The sequence below is a fragment of the Onychomys torridus genome, chromosome 21 (genome assembly GCF_903995425.1).
Source record: "Onychomys torridus chromosome 21, mOncTor1.1, whole genome shotgun sequence".
NCBI lineage: Eukaryota > Metazoa > Chordata > Mammalia > Rodentia > Cricetidae > Onychomys > Onychomys torridus.
In genome coordinates this window covers 49,666,954-49,687,259 of record NC_050463.1, presented here as the reverse complement: position 1 = coordinate 49,687,259, position 20,306 = coordinate 49,666,954, and the positions used below count along the sequence as shown (strand labels likewise).

Below are 20,306 nucleotides of genomic sequence, written 5' to 3'. Positions count from 1 at the left end.
CTGGATTCCAGTCATCAAATAAAGCAACTGTTGTCATGTCATTCCAACAAAAGCCAGAGACACTCGTTACCCCACATTTCTTCCAAGTACATTTTAGAATCTCCCCCTTTTTTTAAAAAACCTTCAGAACATTTCACCCTTTCCCCCAAAGCATATAGTTGCCATGCCTAGGAAGTTCAGATGTGGAAGGCGCCTGCTCAGCCATCCAGGAGCACAATCATTACAGATGATTTGAGAAGGCATGCTTGCCGAACACCAAGGTTTTCTTGTTACATAGGGACATTACAGAACGCGGAAAAGAACAGAGAATAAAAGCAACAAGTTATCTTCAACCAGAAACGTGTTTACATCTTACCTTTCCCACTTCTATACCGGAGATTGCAAAAGACTGAGGAAATCAAGGTCACATCGAGGATGAAAATAAATGTCAATATAATACTGACGTAAATCAAGAGACACCCCCACACACACACACACACTGGGAAGATAACAAGTATTTTGGACTCTTTGGAACACTATCCTTTTATCCACTGTCTCAAATGGGGAAGATAAAAGTCATTTCGAGGAGGACCATTCATTTCTCAAAGCTAAGCTTAGTCATCCTCTCTGGTTGTTACACCACTTCTTTGCCTAGCGCATGTCAAATAGCATTTATTATATATTTTACTTTGTGAATTGTCAAGTTCGAAGCAGCTGAGAGATCCAGCATACCAACTCACTATATAGTAAGGGAGCACACTGGTATATGTTTAAAGGAAGATAAGTTGTTGTATGAAAAAGAGTAAGAGCGAAAATGAGAGACCATTTTACACAACGGAATGTGTGGCGCTCTCCCATAGGGCTCCAGGGTAAACAGTCTCAGCTGGTAGACTCACTCCATCATTTACCTCACGCCCAGCTTCCCTCTCTGAAGACACAGCATTTCTTCCTGTGCTGATTGTCCTCCCCAGCAGATGACAGAAAAGCACAAAGGACCTGAGCATGGCTCTGTACAAACAACAGTCCTGAAATGCTATCATCATTGGTCACACCCCAGCAGCCAGACCAGGTTCTAAGGCTCGCATAGCTACCCGGGATTTCAAGATAAGAAATCATGTCTAGAAGGAGGACTGGGCATCCGTATAAGACTGTACGTAGGTTACTTTTCCCATCATCATGACAAAAATGCCTGGCCAGAGCAAGGTAACAAAGAAGAGACTCGTTTCGGCTCACAGTTGAAGATGGATGGTTCATCTTGGTGGGAAGGCATGGTAAGAGATTGAGGTTACACTGCATCCGCAGTCAGGAAGCAGAGGCCAATGACTGAGTACTCAGCTCATTTTCCCCTTCTCATTCAGCCCAGGACCCCATTCCGTGGAATAATACCACCATGGTTAAGAGTGGCCCTTCTTGCTTCAAATAAATAACTCCCCCAACAGATATACCCAGCAATCTTTATCCTAAGGGATTCTAGATAGTGTCAAGTTGTCAATCAATATTAACCATCACAGAAGGCAAGTGGTTGCATAGGAATGTGGGAGAGCAAACCGTGGTGAGTCATGCTTTAGGTACATGAAACCTATGAACATTGGATCCCATCTATTCTGTGTATCCCTAATCAGCAAAGACCTTCTCACTCAGCACACACACACACCTATCCTGTAATGGGTAGCCATTCCAGCTTTGACCTGGAAGTTCCAACCCCCACTGAGGCTTCGGTAATGGTCACGTCTACAAGGTGGGGCTGAGAGAGGACGCTGAAGACACAGGATCAAGATGCGAGGGCTCTCTTGGCTCCTGGACCTTGGATGCTGGAGGTAGACCTAGCAGAGTTCTCTAGAGAACACCGTTGGACTGTGCCACACCTTTCCCAGACCCTGCAACCAACTTCACTTGTAAGTTACCCCACAAAATAAACCTCCCTTTTAACTACATGGAGTGGCCTTAATAATTTCACCAATAATTCTGCTGGTCACCTCTCTGCAGGATCTCCTCCTGGCTGCTACCTGATCACAGCAGGGACAGAAGGAGAAAGGGAACACATTCACTTGACATTCCTCAAACTCCTTTTACCAGACCCAGCCAGCCAGACACATCTAAGTGTACAAGAAACTCAGACCTGAACACTGTGGCCTTAGCAGCAACATGCTGAGCTGAACTTCCATTATTGAGAACAAAAGAATGAATCCTGTAATAAGAACACATCCCATCCTTGCAGTGAGCAGAGCCATGCATCTTGGCATTGATAAGAGCCACAGAGTTTTCTGATGTAAATCATCTACCTATCAGCCATATAGAGAATGGAATTTTTAAAATCCCTTCCATATTTATAATATGAAAATAATGTTTGAAACAAACATTCCCCCACCAAAGCCCATTGACCACAGATTCCAAACTCACCATAGACTATAGAAAGACAAATCTGTGGGGAGATGTCCAGACAAGTATATCACATAGCCATAACAACAGATCAGGTTAGGAAAGTCACAGCAAGTTTATTCACTGCAGGTTTCATAAAGAGAGCACTAAGACTTTCTTCTGAGCCTCTATCACAATCATCTCAGAAAGGCTTGAACAAAACCCTTTGTGGAAGTAGCTGCCACATGACAGAGAGCCCTAACGTTATTTATCAGCTTTAAAAACACGTTCTACTGAAGCCAACAATGAATGTATTTAGATAATAGACACATTATTTATAATTTATACATAGTTCCAAAAGTGAAAAAATATTGATAGGCTAATACTAAATCTTATTATAACTTAAGATTAGGGTAAACCTGTTAAGGCTTCACATGTCATTACTTGGGGATGGATTCTTCTTCAGAAACAGAATGTGGGAAAAAATGATATAGAGGGCGTCCACATCAGAATTGGAATGTTAAATAATAGCCTGGCCCAGCCACCTCCTTATGACCAAAGATTACTTAATTCCTTTTACTGTTTAATTGTTCATTCATGTTTGTTTGTTTTTCTGTTTATATTTTTATGGAACTGGAAATGAAACCAGGGCCTGAACCCAGGGATAGAATGTTCAGTACAGTGTTCTACTGTGGGGTTCCACCCCCAGTCCCCTTCCTACTTTTTATCTTGAGACAAGGTCTCATTACATTGCCCAGGCTAGCCCTGAATGCAAGCTGCATCCCGGGAAGGCCTTGGATGTTCAGTTTTTCTTTCTCAGCCTCCCAAGTAAATATTGCTGGAGGGTTATGCCACCAGGCCCACCAACTGTCCTCTTTCAGACCAAACCATGAACACTCTCTATGTTAAATGCCTCAGCCAAGGCTACAGAGCCACCAGGATTCTCCTCCACAGCTCTTTCCTCTCTCCGAAGAGCCCTTAAAGCTGACTTCACATGCAATCAGGAGACATTCAAAGTGCAAGATAATTTACTATGAGATCTCATTCCAGAATCTACGGTGTTTATTCAGATAAATTAAATCTGTGTTGTGAAAACACACAGCCAACGCTGCATTTAGCTCCTTGGCCTCAGTTTTGGTTAGTGACTCAGAGCTCCTACACTGAGGAAACACACAACGTAAACATCAATATAAACAAATCAGTGTGTTGGGTAAGTGCAACACATCCAGCTCAGCGCAGACTGCTCATTACACTCAGAACTGGATTTCAGAGGAGGAAATGGAATACAGACAAGGAAAGGAGAAGAAGATGGGGTTGGCATGCTAGCAGCTTAGGGGCGCATGTCTATTCAGGTCTGAAGTGCTCCCTCAGGGAACTGTCTAAGGTCTTCTTTGAGCCTTTGAGCTCAAAGAACAAGATCAATGGCTTCTTTGAGAGTGTCCCCACCCATAAACGGCTCCAAGCAAATGGGATTAGGGTTAGGGACAATGCTCAGCTATAGGATTTGGAGTGAGAGGAGATGAGGCTAGCCCATCACAACTGATCAATGTGGGCCACATTTGACATCCTCAGCTTCCAGGTGCAGGAAGACCTCCACAGGCTCACCGCTGGATCAGAAGATCTTTCTAGGTGGTCACAGTGTGAAAATATATCCCAAGGAGATGGTATGTGGCTAGGCAGAAAAGAACCAGCCGCAGCTGGCTGGCTTTGTTGGTCAGAGCAAAAATGCCCATTCTCCAGTTTCCTCCCCTCTACATTCTCACGCAACCTGACTCTAAGAAGCAGCATGATAAGTGTTGAGTCTAGATGCAGCACATAACTTCTCTTCTGGCATAGTGAGGCAGAGGAACTGCAATTAATGACCAGCGCTCCGAATCAGCTGCAAAACATTCTGCAGGACAGTCTCCCTTGAGGGGCTGGCATCAACCAGGTGGCAGCTTGGGTTCTCCATCCGCTGGTATGTCATTTCCACCCTGGAGACAGAGAGAAGGGGAAAAGTCAGCTTCCTCTCCTACCCAGTTCATCCTGAAAAAGCAGCTTTCTTACCTTGTCATGGCAGCTTGGAGCAAACCCCCATCTAACTCACCTTGGCGGCCATCACTGCCCCTAGACAGATTCAGTGAAGTTCGTTCAGTGAAGAACGAGTCAGCCATGATACATCATAACTGACAACCTATTACCTGCCAACCAAGTCTCCTGGTCCTTTCTTGTGGTGGTATTGTGTTCCCCAAAATATTGTGTGACCCTAATAAACTTACTTGGGGTGAGAGACAGAACAGCCACAATATTAAACATAGAGGATAGGCAGTGGTAGCACACGCCTTTAATCCTAGCATTCCAGAGGCAGAAATCCATTTGTTCAAGGATACAGCCAAGCATGGTCACTCAAACCTTTAATCCCAGGGAGTGATGGTAGAAAGCAGAAAGGTATATAAGGCTTGAGGACCAGAAACTAGCAGCATTTGGCTGGCTAAGTTTTTAGGCTTTTGAACAGCACAGATCAGCTGAGAGGCATCCAGTCTGAGGACACAGGATCACCTGAGGAATTGGCCAGGTGAGGAGGCTGTGGCTTGTTCTGCTTCTCTGATCTTCCAGCATTCACCCCAATACCTGGCTTCAGGTTTGATCTTATTAATAAGAACTTTTTAAGATTCCTGCTACACTTTCTTCTCAGTTTATACTCAGAGTTAACTGGGAAAGACCATCTTCATTCTCATGGCAGAGAAGGCAGCCCAACCAAGGCCTGCTTTGCATCCCCCGAGATCAGCCTACGGTCAGAGTCCCCTGCTCAGGTGCCATGAGTCTCTAAAGAGGTGACTCTTTGGACTTTAGAACAGTGCTGAGACTGTGATAGCCTATGGCGACTTTTGAAGTTGGACTGAATGCATTTTTTGCACTGTGAAATGGCTACAAGCCTATGAGGGCCGGGGAGTGGAATGTAGTGGTTTGAATTAGAATGGCCCCCATAGGCTCATAGATTTTTGAATGCTTAGTCACTAGGGAGTGCCACTGCTTGGAAGGATTAGAAGGTATAGCCTTGTTGGAAGAAGCATGTCACTAGGGGTAGGCTCTGGGGTGACACAATCCCAAGCTAGGCCAATGTTTCTCTCTTCCTCCTGCCAATGACTCCAGATATAGAACTCTCAGCTCATTCTCCAGCACCATGTCTGCCTGCTTGCTGCCATGCTCCCCAACATGATGATAATGGATTAAAGCTCCAAAACCGCAAGCCAGCCCTGAAGAAATGCTGTCCTTTGTAAGAGTTGCCGTGGTCATGGTGTCTCTTCACAGTAATAGAACACTGACTAAGACAGATACTGAGGGTCAAACCCAGGTCCTCTTACTTGTACAGCAAGCACATTTTTGACAGAGTATGTCCCCAGTCCTGAAACTCTGGGTCTTAATCAGAGTCCTACCATTTCTGACACAGAAACCCCATTGTTTCTAATTGGTCGTGCTGAAGGCCAGATGGTAACAGGCATAGTGATAGAGACTGGGGTGGCTTAGGGGACATTGCCTCTTGCATTTGAAGCACAGGAACTGTGTCCTAAAGCAGTTCTGATCCTGGCTCAGGGACGAGAGGGACTCCCACCACTCACATCACCCTGGGGACACTTACTTCTGACGGAACACTTTATTGGCCTCGAGTTCTGCCTCTTCTTTAGTTTTCTCCATGCCCCGGCCCTGCAGTCTCCTCACTCTCTCCTCAGGATTCACCGTGAGCAGCAGGACCAGGTCAGGCTTCAGCAGATCTCCTGGCCACTGGTAGATGGGGTGGTGGGCAGGGGGTAGGTACTGCAGACCTCCACTCACCTCAGTGGCTATGGCGTAGGTGGCCGTGCTATGCCAGTACCTGGGAAACAAGGCAGCAGTGTGCTCTCTCATCTTAGGAAGGAGTCAAGGTACCATTTGAGAACCATCAAACCAGGCTGGCTCTGCTAAAGTCTTCCCAGCACCACACAAATGAACTACATTCGGATTTATTTCTAATGTGTAAAACACACACACACACAAACCAGAGTCGACAACAGCAGTAATAGGTGGGCTAGTCGTGAAATCACATATCTAATTGAAACTATCCTATACCACAAGGACAGGTGTCAAGCCATTCTGGCCCTTCCACACATACACTAACTTCTATTCGGCCATGAGGATAAAGATGACAGGCTGGCTCAGCAGCTCCTTGTATTTAACACTATGTCCGGAGCTAGTGAAATCTGGCAAGCCTGGGCCATTTCTCACAGTGCCAAACTCAAACTGCCCATGAAATCCATGTTCATGGAGCAGAGGCTAGAATACCATCCTTCCTCCCTTCACACAAGAACAGTTGTCTAACTGTGCGGCAGTGATTATACAATAAGGAGACCAAGCTGGGCAGCTGTAGAAAGGTCAGACATGGCCATAAAGGGAAAAGAACCCAGCACATTGTTTCTGGAAGCCCAACAGCTGTCTACCACCCACAGGAAAGGATTCTGGCTCCTCGTGTGGCATAGAACTTCCTCCCAGTTTGGACCACACACCATCTTTACTCCTTGTCTCCTAGCAACAGTGACACCCTCAACTAGTGAAGTCCCACCTCTGCCTTCAAAGTCCTGCTCCCATGAAGGCCCCATACAGAATCCAAGCTCCTCCTCTGGCTCCTCATACCCCGGAGGAGACTCTACTGAGGAGCTCCTCACTGGGGACCACAGCTATTGTCTCAGGAGGGAGATCTTGTCTCCTCCACAGAGTGGGAAATGCTCCTTAGTCACTTCCGTATTCTCATACATAAAAACTACAATGCCAGCACATGGTAGATATGCAATCAGTGAATTCCCCTTATGTCTATTAATGAATGAAATTTATTAGCATGTAGTAAATAATGCTCCTTCTGGCTATTGATGCACACATGCATGCATATGTCAATGGATATTTACTAACAGAAGTGTGCAATATTACTAGACCAGGAGCTTAACTATGTGTGTCCCAGACAATCCAAGTCCAACCACGGTCACCAAAACCAATGGTGACCAGCAGGAAAGAGGTTCCTGTCACTGCAGTCACACCAGGAAGACAGAAGGTACCTGTATTCTTAGCTTTGTCCTTGAGGGCACTGATATGAGCACCAAGGTTAAGAAGGGAAAGGGTAAAAATGTTGGGATACAATACACACATAGCTAGTCAGTCTTGGTCTGGATGTGACCTGGCTGATCACAAACTCAGGATCAGTCAGGAGAGATGTTGTCCCCATGAAAGAGTTGCTGTTGCTGAGTGGGTAGACTCAACCCTTGTTGGAAGATGTTCACCCATGATACAGACAATGTCCTGGAATCAAAGGTGGCCACAAGACAGAATGACTCAGAGCAAAGGAGACCAAGATATCTTTTCTATTGTTTTCTTTTCCTTCCTTCCTTCCTTCCCCTCTTCTTTCTTTCTCTCTTTCTCTCTTTCTTTCTTCCTTCTTTTCTTCCTTCCTTCCTTCCTCCCTTTCTTTCTTCCTTTCTCCCTCTCTTTCTTTTTTAAGTTACCCATCAGGCATTAATGGACATTGAGGAGGGGGGGCTCTGCTGGCCCTAAAGCAAAGTGTTGTTAGTGAAGGTACCCTCCAAGCCTTTGTTGCAATTGGATTCTTGCCCTGTTCAGGCAACATTCTAATATAAAGTGAATAAATGTGAAACTTCATATCCAATATCAAAGGAGAGTCACCTATAGCAAGTACTTACCATATAAACTGAAATTCCCAGGAAAAAGAAAATCCTTCCTAGGTTTGAAGATTCTCCAAGGCTGACAGCTTAGCCTATGTGACCATAGCTACTCCTTCAATTTTCAATAGTTCTGGAACTTTTTGTCAAAGGGCTAGTGCAGTGGAGACCACATGATAGGTCCACTGCATTAGCCTGGGGATTGCCATTGGTTATGATATTAAGAGGAATGATGCCTGGTGGTTATGACACAACCTTTTTGGACCCACATTCCTTATTTGTTAATTGCAGAGACTCTCTGATTCCAACCTACTCAAGGCACTATTCAGCTATTAGTATAAAATGTCAGGGTGTAATGTATGTAGTTCATAATTCAATATTCCTCTTGTAATCATAATGCATGTCCACAATTGAGCACCTAAATATATATGCAGAGAGAAGGAAGGAGAGAGACAGAGAGACAGCGACCTAGAGACAGAGAGAGAGAATGATATGTCACAGAGAAGGCATCTTGCTACTCACCTGTCTACAATAACAGGGGACTCGGCTGATTCTTTAGCTATTTCAGAAGCCACAAGGTAATTGCCCAAAGAGTAAAATGTTCTTCGAATGATAGTAGGTTCATTGTCAAAGATTTTCCTCCACTGGCTGATGCAGGGGGGTGGTGACTGCAAGAGGACAGCCTTGAGAGACTCTGACACCGACTGGGTCAAGGTGCTTTTACCTGCAGGATGTAAACAAAACAGAACACTTCTGAGCCAAAGCCGCCACAGTCCTCCCAAAGGTTAACACTAACCTATTAACCAAGGAAGAGAAAAAGGTCTTCAACCTGTTATTTGACAGGTGTGATTAAATAACACCCGGGTTCTCTGAGAAAGCTGGCTGAACAAAGTCTGGAGGAGAAAGCCAGCAAGCAGCATCCCTCCAGCAGCCACTGGTTCAACTCCTGCCTCCAGGTTCCTACTTGAGTTCCTGCCCTGACTTTGCTTCACGATGGGCTGCAAGCTGTCAGATGAAATAATCCTTTTCCTCCCTGAGGTGCTTTTGGCCATGGTGTTTATATAGCAACCAAAAACTAAGATGCCTTCTCCTTTCCCTGCCCCCCCTTCAGGGCCCCTTCATATTCTCCTTCCACTTCTGTTCATTCTTCTTCGAGATCCATCTGCTCCAACCTTGCAGCACGTCTGCCCAGCTCCCCTCCACCTGCTCCAGCCCCACTCTACTTCTGCTGAACTCCCCTCCAAGGTCCACCTTGCACTGTCCCTGCCCCCACTCTTGCTAACTCTGTGCCTGGCATTTGGCTTGGCATTTGGAGCTCCTAAGACTGACTTGTCAGAGGTCCAGTTCCCCCTTTAGGGTATATTTGAGTATATTTTTGGACTCTTCTTTGCACACCCCTGGGTGTCATACGGCCCTGAGCCACTTCCTGGGCCCATCTCAGATGTCCCAGCCTTTGCCTGCAGCACAGGACTACCGTGAAAAGGCATAATCGACTCTAGACAGATGTTCTTCACTGGCCTCACTGAGTGCCAACTGTTTACACTTAAGGCCCTTTTCCTCTGTCATATTTAACACTCAGGGTACCAATAACTTAATCACCGACTGTTTATTTACTGCTCAGGCAAATCACAACAGTGCTGACCATTTTGGTGTTTGTGCTATGAGCACACCACTAACACATAGCATGCTCTGAATACCCTAGTCTACATAAGAGTACCCACTGAGTCGCCGAGCAGTAGAGAAGGGAATGGAGCCATCCACAGTGGCCTCCTTGGTGGAGCTGGGCCCAGGATGCAGCTGTGGCAACAGAAGCTATCCCTTTCTTCTCTCCTTGTTATCATTTTCTGAACGTCACATGTGTGGGCATAGGTATGTGGAGGTTAAAGGTTTGTACTCTCTTTTAGTCCCACAGAATCTGAATTACCTCTGAGTGCAAATTAGATGACCATAAAGACATACCAGACCCCCCCAAAAAAAACAAAAAAACAAAAAAAACAAAAAATGACCCAAAAAGTACAATGGACAGCTGATGTTAAAATTCTAGCCATGACTAAAATCCAACCTCACCTAGGTCTTGGCCTGGTGATGAGAAGTGCTGAATGCTGAGCACACTGCTTCTCCCACCTGATGACTTTCGGGCAGAGCCAGGACAGCGGGTTGCCGTCATCCCACTGTGTCACCTCCTTGTGACACAGAAGTTCCCATGTGGAAATGACCTTTGGCATTATTAAAGATAACAGCCTGTGACCAGGAATGTACATCTGTGGTAAAGCCCTTACCTAGCAAGTGAGAAATCCCTAGACTCAATCACCAGTACTTTGACCCTACTCTGCCACTGCAAAAAAGCACTGACTGAAACCATCATCAGGAAGTTATTTCATCTTACAACTCCCAGGTCATGCTGCATTGCCGAGAGAAACCAGGTTAGGGACTCAAGGCAGGAGCTGAAGCAGAGACAACGGAGGAATGCTGCTTAAGGCTCACTCCTCCTGTGTTGCTGAGAGACTGTTTTCTATGCAGCTCAGAACCTGCCCTAGGTGGCACCGCCAACAGTGGGCAGGCTCCCATACCAATCATCAATCAAGAAAAAATGTCTCTGCCAACGTTCCCACAGGACAATCTGATGGGAGCATTTTCTCACTGGAGGTCTCCTGTTGGCAGATAATCCTAATTTGTTCCTAGTTGACAAAAAAAAAAAAAAAAAAAAAAAAAATACAACCACCAAAACAAAGAGTATGACAGCCATCTTCACCCCTCCAAGTGACACAGGAGAGGCCTAAAGATAATAGCATGCTCCATCAGCTGTCTCCTGGACTTGAGTGTTCTAGTTACTATGTTAATACATTATTATATTCTGACCCCTCTTGAGTAGTTCAGGAAGCTTCCATGGCCTCCTTCCCCAGTTTGCTCTATTGGGGGCCTCTGGATATCTTGTGGCTCCTGGATGTAAGCTGTTTGCTAAAGCACTGGACCTTTGCCCAACCATTGCTTCCACCTTCCAAGGTTGTCATCCCCCAGCTCTTGTTTGTCCCTAGACTACAGCTTGGGTATCACCTTGGGTGTTCTCTGCAAGATACAGCAGAACAGGACCTCCTGAGAGGTCTATTAACACACACACACACACACACACACACACACACACACACACACACCTGGTTGCATCCCATGGTTGGTCTGGCATAGAGACTCACAGAAGGCTCTGTGTGGCGTTTAGTATTGTAAGAATGACCTCCGGCAACTGTGCAGTTCACGCTGTTGACAGAGACTAGAAAGCAGTGCTCACTTACCAGTGGCATCCAGGCCTTCGATGGCAATGACCTGGAACTCTCCTTTTAGGATGTCCCTAGGGCATTGGTCAACCAGGTCAAGCACTGCCCGGGCTTCTGGAATAAAGGATGTACACTGTAGGGGGAGAAAAACTGCATAAGCAGGGGAGCACTGGGGCTTTTGGGAACCTGTTGTGACTCTGCCAAAGACAGCACTGTCTGGTGCTAAAGAGACCTTTTCTAGGTTGAACATGATGCCTGGCCCATGGGTTCCTAGAGTTTAGAAGCTGAGACACACTCAAAACAAGGACTGCAAATGTCAGGGGTATACAACCTCAGTCCTTCACTGGCTAGCCTACCCTATACGAAGGAGAGGTAGGCACATAATTCCAACCACAGCCACAACAGAACTCCAGGCCCTGCTGAGAACTGGAGGTATGTGAACCACCCTGTAGACATAACCAGGTAAGTGCATCTACCCTGCATCCTGCCCCCCATACACATCCTCCCAATGGCCCAGAAAGCTGACAATGGTGCTCAAAGCTGGTACAGCTTCGAGCTGAGACTCTGCTGAGAATCTAAACTTCCTTACTCCCCATCACCACATCCCATTTCCTAGGACCTTCATCTGAGGCCCTCTCTCATTCATAAATATGCTTCCTGTAAGCAAGGCAAGCACCCAAGAGCTTTATTAGTAGTAGACTGGCCAATCTGTGTGAATGCTTCTGTTATTACCACCTTAGAGAAGCTGGAAGCGCATTCTTGATAAATGCCAGGAATCTCATCATCTCCCTGAGTGAACACGGGCTTTTCACCATCCTCTAGCCCTGTCCCACAGCTTGTAAAAAGTAATGTTAACTATATAGACCAGCAGGCCCCAGGCACCAACGCAACCTTAGGCTTTCCCCAAAGACTGCCAGAAACTTCTTGTCCTCCCTCACAGGAACATTTACAGATGATGAGGAAGATAAAGGCAAAAACGCTTGAGCAGTGAGGGACCGCATACGGTCCACAAACCAGTTGAATGCTTACATCTTCGTAAGTATATCTTCTGCACCCCCAAGATCCCAGATTGCAAGCAAATATCCAGCAAATTGTTCCCTTAACTAGCTGGCCTCGTTCCCCCCAATTCCCAGAGGACTCTTTAGTCCACCTGCAGGACTTCGAGAATGTATTCCTAGCAAGCATTGCTCAGCCAGGTGTTGCATGCACTCAGCCCTCGGTTGACAGAAACCTGCACAGGAAATATAGAAGGCAACGGCAGTGTCTAACACAGAGCCTGCACAGCTTGCCTACCCTGCTGACTCATGAGTAAAAATAAACAAACCTGCCGGAAGGCACTTGATTGGCCAGCCTAGGGCAGACCCAGCTCCGCTCAGGGCCGAAGAGAAAAAAACTCTTTCTTACCTCCTCCAATACCGCCCGTGCAGCATCCCGGTCTTGGAACACCGCAGAGTTGAGCAGATCTGGCAGCAATGGGTGCAGATGGGGCTCCGGTGCCGGCAGGACGCATGCGCAGTCCACTTGCACCTGCCTGTCTCCCTGCAGCTCCCACATGCGCTGCCAGAGCAAACCCTGAGAGTCGGCCTGGAACTCGGCTAACTGCGGGTGCGCCACCTCCTGGCACGAGCCCAGAAGCTGCAGCAAGGCGCTCCGAGTGTCCGGGTGGTCGCAAGGGTCTCGCAGCAGGAAGCCATGCTGGACTTCACCGTCCTGGTCGCCGGAACTGTAGCCTAGCAGCTTGCTCATCCGGCACCGCTGCAAAGGGCCCCGGCACAGCTGCAGCAGCAGACGCTGATGCATCCGGGCCGCCTGCACCCGGGGCCCGCAGCCTGTGCCCGGGACCAATGGCACGCACAGCGCGTAGCTGCGCCCCGGGGGCCCGAGCAACGCTGCCAGGCGTGGGTCCGAGTGGCTCGCCGTGTCCCCTAGGACGAAGTGAATCAGGGAGCAATCCGGCATTTCCACCGCGAAGCGCTGCGGCCGAGCCATGGTCCCAGTGCAGGCCCGGCGCCGCGCGCACAGCCGCCCAAGCCACAGTGGGGCTCGAGGGCGGCTCACTAAGGCCATGGGTGTCCCGGGCCGCGCCCTCAGCCACGCCTCGGAAACGAAACTGCGGGTGACCACAGACCCGGGATCCGTGAGAAACGAAAGCGAAGGCCGCTGCCTATGGGACCTCGGGTGTGGCCGCGCTACTCTCCGCCGAGGCTTCTCCGCCTCCCACCCTAGCCGCGCTTTTAACCGCCAGCGGGCGGTTAGGAAATTCTCCGGGCCCTGGGACTCTGGCGCGTTGCTAACGCCGCTGTGGTCCCCTGGCAACGCCTGCCCTGGAGCATTCCAGCCTCTCCTGAGCCATCAGCTTTGTCTGACTTGGTTCTGTGGTGGCAGGTGCTCCTTGTCCGAGTTTTAAACTTCTTCCCGGCTACTTAATTTCTGACGGGTGAGGACTTGGGGAGCTAGAGACTGAGGCACAAAGGAATCTCCTCTCAGAGAACACACACACACACACACACACACACACACACACACACACACAGCTTCATGACCCACCCGTACACACAGGCACCTGTCTCAGGAGACTTTCAGGTAGGTGCCTAGCGGTATCTGACCTCAGTTTACCGTGTAGTACCCACCTAGCCAGTCCTGCAACCAGTTTGGGCAGCTTTTCAACTTTGCGAATGAAGGACCCTCCAGTGTGCTCCTTACTCGCATGGAATCCTCTTGCAAACTGGGATGTGTGGCCAGGCTGTGGCACTGAATGATTGAATGATTGCCAATTAAAATCTCCTTCATTGATGTCTGGTGTTGAAATTTCTCTCTTCTCTCTCTCTCTCTCTCTCTCTCTCTCTCTCTCTCCCCCCCCCTCGTGTGTGTGTGTGTGTGTGTGTGTGTGTGTGTGTTTGTGTGTGTGTGTGTGTGTGTGTACTAGCTATGTTTTAGACCACCTTTACCTTGATGGTTCACAATAAAGATTTGTGTCTCAATGATGTTCCCAACTTAGGAGTTACCCCAGCACCGGGGGTGAGGGGTGGGGTGGGGGGGGTAAGGTCATGGTGTGAGAACCATCAACAGAACTGGTAGGTAGAGCAAGAAGGTGTGACGTGCAATAGAATCAGGAGTGAGCTGTTCGAGGATCACATTACCTCCAATGGTGAGCTGTGTGAAATCATAGCCCAGGACGCCTGATAGAGTATCAGAGTCTGGGGTTGTAATTCTTAGAAATAAATATTTTTGGTGTCACACAAAGAAACAAAATGGAAGTAATTCTGCAAGACAATTTGCTCTTGAAAAAAAACAAAAAAGGTGCACCAAGACCTAATCTTGGCTAGGAAGCACACTGAGGAGAAAAGTTACTTGGAGTTGTTCTAATGAAGGTGGTAACTGTGTCTTTTTTCTCATTGACTAGTATCCCACTTTTCCAGATTGGCTAACAAGAAGAAGGAGGAGGAGGAGGTGGAGGAGGAAAAGGAAGGAAGGAAAGAAGGAAGAAGGAAGGAAGAAAGGAAGGAAGGGAGGAAGGGAGAGAGAGAGAAAGAAAGAAAGAAAGAAAGAAAGCAGGCAAAGGGAATGAAGAAAAGGGAGAAGGAATTAGCCTCTCCAGGCCATCAGGTTCCAGAAATGTAGAGGAGAGGGTTTTCATTTTTAAAAGTTGCATGAAGATGAAACAATATGAATGCTTTTGCACAAAAGTTTAACAAAATTGAGAGATTTATAGAATGTTGACCCTTGGTGCTACCTTTGGTGGAAAGCAAAACAAAAAATATTTCTGACATACGAAGCCAGGACCCATCATAACAACGTGGCAGATTCCTCTCAATAGAATGAGGTGATAAGCTTTGATCTTTGACCTCTGTGTGAAGTCATTGGGACAAGTTGGTAAGTCATGCACATACACACAGCATTTCTAACCACTGGCAGAGACCTTTTAGAGAGACTGCTTGCCAAGGCTATATAGAAACTGCAGCTCTTGGTTTCTAGGCCCACGGTTATTGAATAGACAGGAAGCAGCAGTGAGTCTAATTTTTAGTGCCAATTTAAGATTCCTAGGAAAGAGAAGTGGTGGCATCATCTGGTTTGCATTGAATAATTGTGCCTGTAGCAATTTGCCCATGAGGGCACAGAGATGAGTAACTAGAAGCTGAGAAAATATTTCAAGAAGTCCTGCAGTCATGTATTTTTTTTTTTTTTTTTTTTTTTTTTTTTTTTTTTTTTTTTTTTGTGTGTGTGTGTGTGTGTGTGTGTGTGTGTTTCAAGACAGGATTTCTCTGTGTAACTTTGTAGATCAAGCTGGCCTCCAACTCACAGAAAGCAGACAGGTAGTTTAAGGAAGATCTATTGCTTTCAGCACTTAGAGAATTTGCTTTCAGTTTCCCAAAGCAGGCAAAGTAATTTCTGTTTAAATCCACAAAACTGGTCCATGCTCAGCACTTCCTGGTGCCAGACCAAAGGGAAAGATGAAATTATTCTAGGCATTCACAGATAAAGGGGAAAAAAGACAAGGAGGGTAAGTTCAAGACATTTAAATATAGTAATTAATGTAAAATGAAAAATGGCACAGGGTTTGAAGCACTGGTTACCTATGCTTTAGCTAGTCAGTTTAAGTATAAGAAATAAGACAAACGAAATCAGAGCAATGAGAACACATAACTACATAGAGCCACAGAATGTCAAGGACTCCTCACAGAACATGTCACATAATTACATATTAATGATTTAGTTGTCATGATATAAATAAGGAGGTCAGAAAATGAGAGTCAACAAAACAGATTCACAAAGAGTGATGGCTGTAGAGTCCAAATCCAAGTTGAGTAAAATGAAAGGGTTAAGAAACTCAGAGCAGTTATGTAAGTACCAAGTATCCAGGAGAGAGGTGTGTCTCCTAGGTGACTCCAAGACAGGCCCAGCTGACACCAAGGTGAAGCATTCCAAAGCTGTGCTTTGATCACAGGTGTGCTCTCCCTGTGACAATTCCATGATGGATTTCCTAAAGACTATGACGATCACAACTCAGCAGACAGATTCCATAACCCAGCAAAGCATCACAGCCTCTGCTGGGGCACTATCCCCACCAGAGTGCATGGGGCATGTTAGGAATGCACAGGTGCTCAGGGGTAAGATCCCTGGCTAAAGAGAAATGTTGGTGCCTCTGGCTACTGATACAATGTGTTTGAATTGTTTTCAGTATGAGACTCCCAAGGAGAAGAGAGCCAACTGGGGTCTCTATGATGCCAGCCATGGCCCATACCCACCTTCAGAGGTTTGCAGAAGATGCGCTCACCCACCTTAACTTTTGCAAACCGTGACTAGGAGTGGATCTCAGTCCCTGAAGGCTGCTGGTTTCCTCCTGGGAAGACACAACAGCCATATGACAGCCTTTGCTAGAATATGGAGGAGGAAAATGGTGAGGGGGGGTGGGGAGGGAGAGTCCTGAACAGATCTAGAATCCAGCCGTCATCATCAGCACTGGCCTTCAAGCTATTGCCAACAGTGGGACTGTAAATGAGCCCAAAGGTCAAGTTTACAAGTTGCAGGTGTCTCTGCAGGTAGTTGGTCAGTACCCACCATGGTCTTGTAGCTCAAGGTAAATGCTTCCATAAGTTCTATAGGAAGTCTGGGGTTGTGGGGAGAGGCCTGGGAATAAAGAGCACTTGCCAAAACAGTATAAACTTACACAAAGCCAAGTAGGGTGGGTGGGTGGGTGTGCTTGTGTGCATGTGTGCATATGTGTGTGTATCTCTCTCTCTCTCTCTCTCTCACTCTCTCTCTCTCTCTCTCTCTCCCTGTGTGTGTGTGTGTGTGTGTGTGTGTGTGTGTGTGTGTGTGTAATCCCAATGTTCCTAAAGGAGATGGGAAGCCAAGACTGGAGAATCTCCAGAAATCTGTGGACATATTAGCCTGAAGTGCACAGTGAAACAATAGGAGACCCCATCTCAAACATTGTGGAAGGCAAGGCTCAACAACCCAAGGCTGTCCTCTGACCCCCACAAACACATGAACTCCTTATATTATACAGAAACAGGATGTGCCCTCCCCTGAGCTCTACTCTCTGCTGAACAGGAGTTAGGAGAGCCCGGGCCTGCACTCAGAAACAGCAAATGACTGACTTGTGAGCTCTCTACACCAGGGATTCACTTCCTCAATTGTATTAGTTACTGTTCCCTCTGTTGTGGTCAAGTGCCTGACCTGAACTAACTAAAGGGAAAAGAATTCCTATTGGCTCAGGGTGTGATGGGAGATGGATGGAGACAGGAGAATATGATGGAGCTGGTCACATTGTGTCTGGGGCTGGTCACATTGTGTTTGGGGTTGGTCACATTATGTCTGGGGCTGGTCACATTGTGTCTGGGGCTGCTCACATTGTGTCTGGGGCTGGTTACATTGTGTCTGGGGCTGGACACATTGTGTCTGGTGCTGGTTACATTGTGTCTGGGGCTGGTCACATTGTGTCTGGGGCTGGTCACATTGTGTCTGGGGCTGGTCACATTGTGTCTGGGGCTGGTCACATTGTGTCTGCAGTCAGGAAGCAGAGAGAGATACATGCTAGAGCTCAGTTCCTCTTTCCACATTATTTAGTCTGGGCCCACAGCCTAGGGGATGGTAATGCTCACAGTCAGAGACACCTTCCCTTCTTTGTTAAACTTCCTGGAAACATTTGAATATACAAATGTTTCCATCATAATACTAAACCTAGCCAGTTTGACAGTGAAGATAACTATCAGATTTACATTCCACCCACAGGTATTGATATTTTTATACAACAACTTCATGGGGAAATTTCAATCAATATGCATCAAAGAAAAGAAAGATGGGAAAATAAAAGCATGCCTGAATATCTGAAAGAATGGATGAATTAATTAATTAATTAATGAAACCGGCCTGCACAGAGAAGTCTTACCAGCAAAGATAAGGTAATAGCATTATGGTAGTCATTTATGGAGCAATATGGCCAGTGTTTAAACACTCATTACAATCTTGCTCCCTACCATACAGCGCCAGGCTCATAAGGGAAGCAGACATTCCTCACTCTATCACAACAATCACTGCCCTTCATGCTTAACCTGCATCAAGCCCCTTGATATTATGATGCATGTGTGAGCTAGGCATGGCTATTTGTGTTTCCCAGATGTTTCAGAAGGTCAGGCGGATGAATGGCTGGGTCTGGAGCTGAGAGGTGACTTAAACACAACAAACAGATGTTGCCATCATAATACTAAATCAAGTCGACAATGGAGTTAGCTATCACATTCCTATTTCATTTATACTCTATGATATTTTTATATGACAACTTCACGGGGCACTCTCAATCACTATGCTTCAAAGAAAAGGAAGATGGCATGATGAAAACATGCTCTAATACCTGAAAGAATGACATAAAATAGATCTTAGGGAGGTAACAAAATCTACTCCAAAGCATGTGACTCCAGCTCAGCTAGATTTATCCGCTGAAACCTTTCCCCATCTCTTGAACTTAACACTGATGTCATATGCATGTGACCTTGCAGAAGGCATTTCTCCAATTGTGCCAGAGATTACAGCATCTTTATTTCCTCGGGTTTCAAGGACTTGGGTCAGATAACCCTGGCATAATTGGCTTCATTAAACTATGGGATTGTATTGCAAAGTTTACTTTCAGTTTCCCAGTGCAGGAAAAACAAGTTTCTGTTTCCATTCACAACAATGGCTCAGTCAGACGGTGTTCTGTTCCTTCAGGAAAATAGAGTTTTCCCTCTTCACAGACCTCAGGAGATGTTTGCCGAGAAGAGAGTATAAAGTTCACAGTGCATTACCTCAGCTGCATCACTCAGACCCTGAGCACAGTACCTCAGCTGCATCACCCAGCCCCTGAGCACAGTACCTCAGCTGCATCACCCAGCCCCTGAGCACAGTACCTCAGCTGCATCACCCAGCCCCTGAGCACAGTACCTCAGCTGCATCACCCAGCCCCTGAGCACAGTACCTCAGCTGCATCACCTAAAACAGTCCAATTTAGGAGTCTGTTATGTTTCTTAAGAAAATGTGAAAATGGGGGCTGGGCTGTGGCTCAGCTGGTAAAGAATTTGCTATCTGAGCATGAAGGCCTGAGTTCAGGTCTCTAGTATCCATGTAAAAAAGCCAGGTGTGGCAGCATATGCCTGTAGACCTAGCAATGAGGAGGGCAAAGGCAGGTAGAACCCCTAGAGCTTGCTGTAAATTCAGCCTAGCTAAATCTGTTAGCAAGTCCTAGGGACCTGGCTGTCTCCACTCCCCAGTGCTGGATTTCCAAGCAGGTGATACCACACATACCATTATTTATATAGTTCTGGGAACCAATCTCAGGCCCACACACTTTTGAGGTGTTGCAGCATGGTCTGTCCCCATGAGGGCAGAACACATTCACCTCACTGCCATTTTGAAGCAAAGATTTTCTTGTTCACTAAAGCAGGAAAACAGTGCAGTGGTATCCAAGTCTGCGGTCACCAAGTAGAGCTATTGACGTGGCACCTTGGTAGAGAGAAGAGGGGAATGTCACAAGACCTTCACCTGGTATATCTCTGTGACTCCTTCCTGTTCTCACTAACTCTAGTGATCTTGGGAAATGCTAGGCTACATTAGAAGTTTAAGATTAGCTGAAAGGGGCCTAGCATGACACAGTTTCCAGGAGGTCCTCATCCATGGTGGGATGAGACTTTGCCAAGATGTTTTTCTTTGTAAGTAGCCTATCCCCCATGGTGTATAAATCCAATGAACTCATTGGCTCACCAAATTGGACTTGGCTGGAATTGTGCTTCTGACCTTCATTGCTGCCCTATCTGAGATGAAAAGACATTTGTTGTTCTCATTGCCTCAGGAAATGTTAATGCATACAAGTCAAGCCCTTTACCGGCAGAGTTATCTTCCCAGCTCCTATGTCATATTTTCTTATCTGTCAGTCTGTAGATGGGCCCTTGGATGGACCCATATCTTGGCTATAGTAATACTACAGCGAACTTGGGCTTAGAGTCATCTCTCTGACCAACTGACGTCTTACCTCGAATAAATAACC

The 20,306-nt window shown here is 46.6% G+C and overlaps 1 protein-coding gene across 1 annotated transcript; it reads right to left on the bottom strand.

Moving 5' to 3' along the window:
* Positions 1-2,449: 2,449 nt before the first annotated feature.
* On the bottom strand, positions 2,450-13,771 carry Cmpk2 (cytidine/uridine monophosphate kinase 2). The gene is made up of 5 exons (XM_036171250.1): positions 12,692-13,771; positions 11,306-11,420; positions 8,541-8,742; positions 5,957-6,190; positions 2,450-4,310 (listed from the first exon to the last, which is right to left on the bottom strand). Exons 1-5 carry the CDS (start codon positions 13,352-13,354, stop codon positions 4,193-4,195), a joined length of 1,332 nt encoding a protein of 443 aa, XP_036027143.1. The 5' UTR covers positions 13,355-13,771; the 3' UTR covers positions 2,450-4,192.
* Positions 13,772-20,306: the final 6,535 nt, after the last annotated feature.

Excerpts from the sequence above, each read along its gene's own strand:
- Cmpk2 (XM_036171250.1), bottom strand. The coding sequence starts at position 13,354 with ATGGCCTTAGTGAGCCGCCCTCGAGCCCCACTGTGGCTTGGGCGGCTG. Across the intron at positions 11,421-12,691 it reads CACGGGCGGTATTGGAGGAG|TGTACATCCTTTATTCCAGA; the intron begins GTAAGAAAGAGT and ends CTCCCCCTACAG. Across the intron at positions 6,191-8,540 it reads TCCCCTGTTATTGTAGACAG|GTACTGGCATAGCACGGCCA; the intron begins GTGAGTAGCAAG and ends CTTGTTTCCCAG.